The sequence below is a fragment of the Nerophis lumbriciformis genome, linkage group LG15, assembly GCF_033978685.3.
Source record: "Nerophis lumbriciformis linkage group LG15, RoL_Nlum_v2.1, whole genome shotgun sequence".
Lineage (NCBI taxonomy): Eukaryota > Metazoa > Chordata > Actinopteri > Syngnathiformes > Syngnathidae > Nerophis > Nerophis lumbriciformis.
Genome location: NC_084562.2, coordinates 38,362,662 through 38,373,254, shown reverse-complemented (window position 1 = coordinate 38,373,254; position 10,593 = coordinate 38,362,662). Strand labels below are relative to the sequence as shown.

Below are 10,593 nucleotides of genomic sequence, written 5' to 3'. Positions count from 1 at the left end.
AATAAACATTAACTTTAGAATTTGATGCCAGCAACACGTGACAAGGAAGTTGGGAAAGGTGGCAATAAATACTGATAAAGTTGAGTAATGCTCATCAAACACGTATTTGGAACATCCCACAGGTGAACAGGCAAATTGGGAACAGGTGGGTGCCATGATTGGGTATAAAAGTAGATTCCATGAAATGCTCAGTCATTCACAAACAAAGATGGGGCGAGGGTCACCACTTGTCAACAAATGCATGAGCAAATTGTTGAACAGTTTAAGAAAAACCTTTCTCAACCAGCTATTGCAAGGAATTTAGGGATTTCACCATCTACGTTCTGTAATATCATCAAAGGGTTCAGAGAATCTGGAGAAATCACTGCACGTAAGCAGCTAAGCCCGTGACCTTCGATCCCTCAGGCTGTACTGCATCAACAAGCGACAACAGTGTGTAAAGGATATCACCACATGGGCTCAGGAACACTTCAGAAACCCACTGTCAGTAACTACAGTTGGTCGCTACATCTGTAAGTGCAAGTTAAAACTCTCCTATGCAAGGCGAAAGCCATTTATCAACAACATCCAGAAACGCCGTCGGCTTCGCTGGGCCTGAGCTCATCTAAGATGGACTGATACAAAGTGGAAAAGTGTTCTGTGGTCTGACGAGTCCACATTTCAAATTGTTTTTGGAAACTGGACGTCGTGTCCTCCGGACCAAAGAGGAAAAGAACCATCCAGATTGTTATAGGCGCAAAGTTGAAAAGGCAGCATGTGTGATGGTATGGGGGTGTATTAGTGCCCAAGACATAGGTATCTTACACATTTGTGAAGGCGCCATTAATGCTGAAAGGTACATACAGGTTTTGGAGCAACATATGTTGCCATCCAAGCAACGTTACCATGGACGCCCCTGCTTATTTCAGCAAGCCAAGCCACGTGTTACATCAATGTGGCTTCATAGTAAAAGAGTGCGGGTACTAGACTGGCCTGCCTGTAGTCCAGACCTGTCTCCAATTGAAAATGTGTGGCGCATTATGAAGCCTAAAATACCACAACGGAGACCCACGGACTGTTGAACAACTTAAGCTGTACATGAAGCAAGAATGGGAAAGAATTCCACCTGAGAAGCTTAAAAAATGTGTCTCCTCAGTTCCCAACTGTTTACTTCGTGTTGTTAAAAGGAAAGGCCATGTAACACAGTGGTGAACATGCCCTTTCCCAACTACTTTGGCACCTGTTGCAGCCATGAAATTCTAAGTTAAGTATTATTTGCAAAAAAAAAATAAAGTTTGAGTTTGAACATCAAATATCTTGTCTTTGTAGTGCATTCAATTGAATATGGGTTGAAAAGGATTTGCAAATCATTGTATTCCGTTTATATTTACATCTAACACAATTTCCCAACTCATATGGAAACGGGGTTTGTACATTACCAGAGTGGTGTGAACAATATATTTATTATTGTTTGCAGTGATGTGAAACTTCAGAGCGTTATACAGACAGCTGTGTCTAATATGTTGACTCTTAAGCAGCTAATAGCTTATTAAAATTTCAGAAACAGCTCACAGTTTAATACAGTGCAGTTCTCTGGAGTTCACAGCTCTTGCTGTCCAATGAAAATCCAGTATCTCCAACTAATAAGGAGACGGCGTAACGCAGTTGGGAGAGTGGCTGTGCCAGCAACCTGAGTGTTCCTGGTTCAATCCCCACCTTCGACCATCCTAGTCACATCTGTTGTGTCCTTGAGCAAGACACTTCACCCTTGCTCCTGATGGGCCCTGGTTAGCGCCTTGCATGGCAGCTCCCGCCATCAGTGTGTGAATGTGTGTGTGAATGGGTGAATGTGGAAATAGTGTCAAAGCGCTTTGAGTTCCTTAAAAAGGTAGAAAAGCGCTATAAATACCCATTTACCATTTTGATTATTTAACATAATGACACAATTTTGCCATTAAAAATGTTACTAGTTTTCAATTTAAACTGTTTTATTATTTGCATGTAACATTTGCCTTTTTCTTCCTGTTGCTATAAAGCGGATACGCCCATTGAGGAGTTTACTCCCACCCCGGCCTTCCCGGCTCTGCAGTATCTGGAGTCAGTGGATGAGGGAGGCGTGGCTTGGCAGGCGGGGCTCAGGACAGGGGACTTTCTCATCGAGGTAAGAGTTGCCGCTCGGTTGTCCTGTAGCTTCAGCTGCTTTGCAAAACATCCAGTGGCACAATTAAATATGTTGTATTCAAAAAACATTTTGTTGTAGTCTAATGAAACATTTGGTGTCTTCTTGAAATGTGTATCTTTAGTAATATAAAATGTTATTCCGACAATAGTTGAGAAAGTTGCATCCTACTGTGTTTTCATGTGGGTGAGTTTTCTTAAAGCCTTTTAGACCTTGTTGAAAAAATATTGCTTAGCTTGCTTGAAGTGAGTGCAAATGCTAAATGCTACTTCTTTTGACTGGGATAGCATTTCATCAACTTAAGAAGACTCTTTAGAGCATACCAAAAGATAGTCGTCAAATGAATTACTCTTTAAACTTGTCAGCTTTATTTTGTGATATTGAGGCTGGTGTGCGTGTGCTAGCTTTACATGGAAGAAACAACTTGCAACAACATGCAGTACTAGCCTTGTGCCAATGTTAAAGGGGTCATATTATGTTAAGGACAACTTTTCTTACCTGTTGGCACCTGTTTTTGTGTGTTTTGGATCCCTACTGCTCCCTAAAATTTGTATCCATACGATGGAGGTGTGGCAGAAATATTAAGAACTTTCAGTTTTGGTTGATTTTGGCGGCACCAGTTGACCAAAGTGGTATTGTTTTGCCAGAAGAAGACCAAGTTTCCCATCAGGACTCGCCCATATAGCGTCAAACTGACATGAAGTCCGCTGTTCTATTGTCACAAATATTACATCTCTAATGGCTATGCTGATATTAAATAGCAGACACTATCAACAACTGATCTTGGATTGTGCTGCAAACATGACACTACTACCAAGATTGTATCGGGGCGGTTGCAGGTCCGAAGCAAAGAAAGATGGGCGGTAGAGTTTTTTTGATGGAAGTAGTGTGGAACTGTCACGCTGGTAGTTATTTATTGATACCACGCAAATTTCCGATAACTAACTTTAGCATTATCATTTTGATTTGAGCATCGAAAGTCACTTACTAGTTTAGCAGGAACACAACCAAGGCAGCATTAGTCTGAAATCCCTCGTCTTTGAACTCACGCCAGCGAGTGAAAGCCGGGTCAATGTTGATCCTACCTGTCCTTTTATCTGGGTAAGCTCCGTTAAAATTTTTTTGTCTACTCAGACAAAACGTTGTTTCTTTGGTTGTTTTGGAGCTTCTGCCATGATACCAGTAGTTGCACATAGGTGTTCGCATCCACCTCTGTCTTTTTAACAAATGGTAAAGGGGGCGTGTCGTATGCTGTAAAGCAAGTCAGCACATTTGTAGTTTTTTGTGTGGCAGGGTACCTGCCTCCCTCCTCAAAGTCACTAAGTGCCAGTGAGAGCGATACAGACACCCTCAGGCCATGACATAGGTGTCATTCAACTAGTTGTAAGTCCATGTATCATCCCAAAAGTAATGAAAATATTTTATGAAGGTTGAAAACTTACTTAGTGCTGCTTTAACAGAACACATATGTCTCTTTCCAAACAAGCTGTTTGAAATTTGAGACGATTGGGCTATATTTTGCCATATTTGCAGATATCTCAATACTTGGGAGAGGTTAACCTGAAGAGTATGCCATTTTTGATCAGTTGTAGTTCAAAATTGTAGTAAATAAGTTTCTTCTTTTTATCTATCCTCTTGTTGTGGGGCAGACTGGCTCGTACATGCAAATGCAAGCTAAATCTTCCGCTTTTGCAATTTTGAATAACTAGTAGCATATAGTAAGTTCTATTCGTCAGTATACCTGATATGGAAGCGTTAAACTACAACATGGCTGACGGGGTGGAGAGGCAGTCGAATGGGATTTGGCCTGGAGGAGGGCTTCAGCACGTAAATAAAACCTACCACAAAATGGCACACTCTGAAGAAACAGTCACTGCGGATTTCCACTGGATACAAAACTGCTGCAGAACGGCGTCAGTCCTATCCACAGTCCGGCAATGCTCACAGCCATTTTGTTGCGACTACGTCTTGCACAGAAATAGCGCAGGCTTTTACGAGATCTTGCGAATCCATGCGTAATCACGTGATCAGGGATATTGTAATAAAAGGAACCACAAACAGTGTAGCCTGTCCTTCCAGAGTAGCAGAAGCGGATAAACATGGTCCTGCAATAATAAGAGGTGCTGAACGTTAAGACCGACAACAGTTTTGCCTTTATAAACAACTTAATTTTTTGTAGCAACCAACTATACAGCAGTAACATAATTTCTGGTGAGCATGTCTCAACAACCATTCCCCTGCTTTCCCGGTCCCCGTGTCAGCTGGTATTTGACACAGGCCCCCATATCCATAGCTGCCTGGTATTTGCCTATATATTATTCTTTAATTTTGGACCTCTAGAATCAGCATGTCCTCATCCATTTGTGTCAATGAGGTGAAATTACGTCTGAAAAGATGACTTCACGTCTGTCACCGACAATTAGGATGTTTCAAAGTGTAAAATACGATTATGATGAGATTTATTTCTGTGCAATAAAAACAGGATCTCCGAGTACGTCACTCACCCCAACGCATTTCTCACACGCAGCTAAAATAGCTGTGGTTATGTCAACAGCAGTCTCTTTTTCATCAAGCTTCCCACATAAGGGCCAGAACAAATTTGTGCGCCTCATGAGGATACAACCCGTCTGTGGGCTCAAACTTCTTTAAGGTTGGAAAAAGAAATACATACTTGTTTCACTCATTAAAATAAATGTATAACCTTTAGACGTAAAATTGTTCATATGTGTGAATATGAGTGTGAATAGTTGTTTGTCTGTGTGCCCTACGATTGATTGGTGACCAGTTCAGACGGGGAAGCGTGGCTCGGCCGGTAGAGCAGCCGTGCCAACAAATTGAGGCTCGTTTGCGTAGATTTTGGTGGTTCACAATTTACAAGCCATTTTCTGCGTATGTCTGCAAACTGTTTGTGGACGAGTCATAATTTATCTGTTGAAAATGTACATTGTTAAATATATCTCGAAGACGACCATCACCGGATTTTTTTATGACACGGTCGAAAATAAAGTATAACAGTATATAGATTTGCCAGTCACAACATTAGGTGCACCTGGAGGTAAAAGCTGCTTTTACGACCATTTATGTCACCACATGTCACGTTGGTGTTATTATACATATGCCACGATTAGATTAAATACATTTTGTATCCTACCTTCTCTTTTGTTTCCTCAAACCAAGTCACAATGTTGCAATGGTGTGTATTTTATCATTTTGTAATTTCGTATTGACCCATCTTGACGCAAAATGTTGTGGGCAAATAAAAAAATATACTTCATAGACCTCAGGGCAGCGGGAATAGCACCAGGGGCTGCAGCCATACCATTTTCACAGCCCGAAGCTGAGGGAAATAGAGGTGCCCGACAGCACAAACTAGAAATACCCAAATACGTATATCCACGACACTGTTATGTCACACTGTATTATACAGACACTGCGGTCAGAGGCTTCTATAACTTTGTGCAAACTCACTCCTAAATGCATGAACGTTATCATTTGACACCGTGGCATTGTTTAACAAGAGTATCGAACATTGTCACAGTCACAGAAAAAACTCTCTTTACGGCATCACATGTCACTGTCGTATCACACCAACCTCCTAGCATAGACTGTATACCACATTTACATTTTATCACCTCTTTGAAAAATGTCAATAAATCAAATCAAATCAAATCAACTTTATTTATAAAGCACATTTAAAATTTACCACAGGGGTAGCCAAAGTGCTAACAACAAGGCTTTACACAAGCACAGCAAACAAAACATATAGGTAACCCATTGCTTCTCAAATACAAACCCCAAAACCAGTTAAGTTGGCACATTGTGTAATTAGTAAATAAAAACAGAATACAATGATTTGCAAATCATTGTATTCAATTGAATATACTGCAAAGACAAGATATTTAATGTTGGAACTGAGAAACTTAATTTTTTGGGCAAATAATCATGAACTTAGAATTTAATGGCAGCACCACATTGCAAAAAAGTTGGCACAGGGGCATTTTTACCACTGTGTTACATGGCCTTTCCTTTTAACAACACTCAGTAAACGTTTGGGAACTGAGGAGACACATTTTTTAAGCTTCTCAGGTGGAATGCTTTCCCATTCTTGCTTGATGTACAGCTTAAGTTGTTCAACAGTCTCTGTTGTGGTTTTTTAGGCATCATATTGCGCCACACATTTTTAATGGGGAAAAGGTCTGGACTACAGGCAGGCCAGTCTAGTACCCAGAGTCTTTTAATATGAAGCCACGCTGTTGTAACACGTGGCTTGGCATTGTCTTGCTGAAATAAGCAGGGGTCCCATTATAACGTTGCTTGGGTGGCAACATATGTTGCTCCAAAACCTGTATGTACCTTTCAGCATCAATGGTGCCTTCATTGGCATTGTTAGGCCTATTTTAGGGGGGCTCAAGCCCCCCTAAAATATTCTTAAGCCCTCCTAAATAATTTGGTGTTATATATATTTTTTTTATATATATTTTTTTTTTTACAAATACATGCCAACATATTCATTATAAATAATCATATAACCTGTCATTATTAACTTTTTTTTTTTCAGAAAGAAATACAATCATGTGTGCTTACGGACTGTATCCCTGCAGACTGTATTGATCTATATTGATATATAATATATATATTGTGTTTTTTATGTTGATTTAATAAAACAAAAAAATATATATATATTTTTTTAATTTCTTGTACCGGGCCGCGGCCCGGTGGTTGGGGACAGGGGCGCCGAAAAGGGGGGTTAAAGGAGACGGATTCTAGGGGCCCATGATGGAGGGGGGCCCAGAGAGGCCCCTAATGATGATGAAATTATAATACAGAAAAAATAATGACACTGTGTTGGGGGCCCTGTAAAGATTATTTTCATGGGGCCCAAAATCCCTAGCGGCGCCCCTGGTTGGGGACCACTGCTCTAGTATACCTTTAAGTCTTTCATATATATATATATATATATATATATATATATATATATATACATATGTATATGTATGAAAGACTTAATATGTATGTATATATATATATATATATATATATATATATATATATATATATAAGACAAACCCAGACACCATCTTTGTAGTCATTTTTCTCCTGCATGGACTTCCGTCTTCCTTTACAATGAGTGAAGCTGCACGAAATCTTGTGTCTGCAATTGTAAACAATTTAGTTTTTAAGTTTTGTGTTTCTTGTAGAATCTATATAAAGTAATATACATTAGCCTATTGTTAAAATAATGGAAAAAAAACACCATTAAATATATTTGTTTTATTGTATTGTTACATTAATAGCTGTTGTATTATTATAGGATGGCTTGTTAAACATTTCATAGGATTTTCAGAGGGAGGAAAAACCAAGACATTTAATATAAAATGTAAAATGAATAAATACATAAAAAGAAAACGAAAAAAAATGGTTAAAAGCCATCGTCCCGGGGAGCATTTCATTTGGTCCCGTGCATTTAAAAAAAAAATAATAATAATAACAATGAATAATTTCTAAGTCTTTGTTAGCTGTTTGTGAAGTTTTGTGCTCGTGCGCTACGTTCGCTCGCATCCTGTACATCTCCTGGGGGCTAAGCCCCCCTGTCCTTAAAAGCTAGTGACGCCCCTGGATGCCTTTATAGATGTGTAAGTTACCCATGCCTTGGGCACTAATACACCCCCATACCATCACAGATGCTGGCTTTTGAACTTTGCGCCTATAACAATCCGGATAATGATAAATGATAAATGGGTTATACTTGTATAGCGCTTTTCTACCTTCAAGGTACTCAAAGCGCTTTGACAGTAGGACACGACGTCCACAGTTTCCAAAAACAATTTGAAATGTGGACTCGTCAGACCACAGAACACTTTTCCACTTTGCATCAGTCCATCTTAGATGAGCTCGGGCCCAGCGAAGCTGGCGGCGTGTCTGAGTGTTGTTGATAAATGGCTTTCAATTTGCATAGTAGAGTTTTAACTTGCACTTACAGATGTAGCGACAAACTGTAGTTACTGACAGTGGTTTTCTGAAGTGTTCCTGAGCCCATGTGGTAATATCCTTTAAACACTGATGTTGCTTTTTGATGCAGTACCGCCTGAGGGATCGAAGGTCCGTAATATCATCGCTTACTTGCAGTGATTTCTCCAGATTCTCTGAACCTTTTGATGATATTACGGACCGTCGATGGTGAAATCCCTAAATTCCTTGCAATAGCTCGTTGAGAAATGTTGTTCTTAAACTGTTGGACAATTTGCTCACGCATTTGTTCACAAAGTGGTGACCCTCGCCCCATCCTTGTTTGTGAATGACTGAGCATTTCATGGAAGCTGCTTTTATACCCAACCATGACACACACCTGTTCCCAATTAGCCTGTTCACCTGTGGGATGTTACAATTAAGTGTTTGATGAGCATTCCTCAACTTCCTCAGTCTTTTTTGTCACCTGTGCCAGCTTTTTTAAATATGTTGCAGGCATCAAATTCCAAATGAGCTAATATTGGCAAAAAACAACAAAGTTTTTCAGTTCGAACATTAAGTATCTTGTCTTTGCAGTCTATTCAATTGAATATAGGTTGACAAGGATTTGCAAATCATTGTATTCTGTTTTTATTTACGATTTACACAACGTGCCAACTTCCCTGGTTTTGGGGTTTGTAGTAGGGCGGATCTCCGGAGGGGCTGGGACATGTTGTCAGGGGGCCTGCGAGGCAAGGGACCTTCATTCAGTATTAGTGTTATTTTGTGGCAGCACTCCTCGAATTAATCAAAAGGCAAATATGACCAAATGTAAATAATAACCCTTCAGTTTACTGGTAATAGGGATATAAATACATTAATGAATATTGTCAAGCTCTCATTAGGATTTCAATTCAGGGAGTTTGTGAAAAAAAAATTTGTCCAAGGAACGTGACAGAAAATAATTGAGAACCACTGATCTACGCAGAGGGCATGTAGTAAACATAGTTTCATCATGTGCTTGCGTTATTAAAGGTATATCAGGTGTAACATTAAGTTTTGTATTTACACAGAAAGCTTTTTTTTGTCCCTGAGTAGTTCCTGTTAGAATCTAACATTTCACGGCTTTATCATGTTGTAAAAGTGTGTTCTGTGGTGGGAGCCTTATTTTTTTGTGAGTGTAAATGCCGTGTGTGACGCCCTATAGGTTGTGCTAAAACATGCTTGCATACATAAAATACAGATATCACTTAAAGTTATATAATCATTACACTAGTACTTTTTCTAGTGGGGCAGGTGTATGATAAGATGTCCGGTGGGCGTGAGAAAACAATACACAAGTATTCAGCTAGGTGGCCTGGAGGTGCTGGTGCCAGCAACTCATTGAGTGGTTTGTAGGATAAGAAATAAATATTATCAGGTTCTCAATTAAGGCTGCAACATTATTTGAAATTTAATCGACATTGAGGTTTTAATTACTGCAATAAATAACTGCAAGAGGCGGAGGTTTTTGTTTTTGTTTTAGTCCGCCTGGCATTTGTGTGACAGGCATGTTCGCCAATCAGAATTGTTGAGCCTCGCGTCCTTTGCGTCCTGGCCAAACAAAAGTTATTAATAGAGATGTCCGATAATGGCTTTTTTGCCGATATCCGATTTTCCGATGTTGTCCAACTCTTAATTACCGATTCCGATATCAACCGATACTCATATATATTTGGTCGTGGAATTAACACATTATTATGCCTAATTTTGTTGTGATGCCCTGCTGGATGCATTAAACAATGAAACAAGGTTTTTCCAAAAAAAGAGAACAACTTCAACTCAAGTTATGGAAAAAAGTGCCAACATGGCACTGCCATATTTATTATTGAAGTCACAAAGTGCTTTTTTTTTTTTAACATGCCTCAAAACTGCAGCTTGGAATTTGGGACATGCTCTCCCTGAGATAATCCTGATACCCACTACAACCAGTGTTGGGACTAACGCGTTACAAAGTAACACGTTACTGTAACGCCGTTAGTTTCGGCGGTAACTAGTAATCTAACGCGTTATTTTTTTATATTCAGTAACTCAGTTACCATTACTACATGATGCGTTACTGCGTTATTTTACGTTACTTTTTATGTAGTATAAAGTGTGTTTTATCGGAGCGCTGCTCTGTCATCGTTCTGATTCTTCTTGTGTCAAGCCGGAGAAGAGAGAGAGACATATGCGCTCTGTGTGGGTGTGTGTGCGTGTGAGTGTGGAGAGGGGGGGGGCGTGTCTGATCATGGCGGAGCCAGAAGTCGAGTTTGCTAACATGGAGATATTTTCACTACTTTTCTTTTGTCGAGCACAAAGAAAATAACATTTTAGTTAAATGTAAATTGTGCTTTGGATCAAAGATCCCATCTACTGCCCAAAACAGCAATTCAAATCTGCTGAAACAAGCTACATAGCAACATGCTTCGACGAAGCTAGTAAAGAGAGACAGAGACTCTGATGCCACT

The 10,593-nt window shown here is 39.7% G+C and overlaps 1 protein-coding gene across 3 annotated transcripts in view; it reads left to right on the top strand.

Moving 5' to 3' along the window:
• LOC133616101 (SH3 and multiple ankyrin repeat domains protein 2-like) overlaps positions 1 to 10,593 on the top strand; it is a 471,816-nt gene that overhangs the window by 213,459 nt on the left and 247,764 nt on the right. For all 3 annotated transcript variants that reach the window (XM_061975200.2, XM_061975199.2, XM_061975202.1), the window contains exon 7: positions 2,016 to 2,140. In XM_061975200.2, coding sequence (XP_061831184.1) covers positions 2,016 to 2,140 — 125 coding nt within the window. The remainder of the gene's footprint in view (positions 1 to 2,015; positions 2,141 to 10,593) is intronic.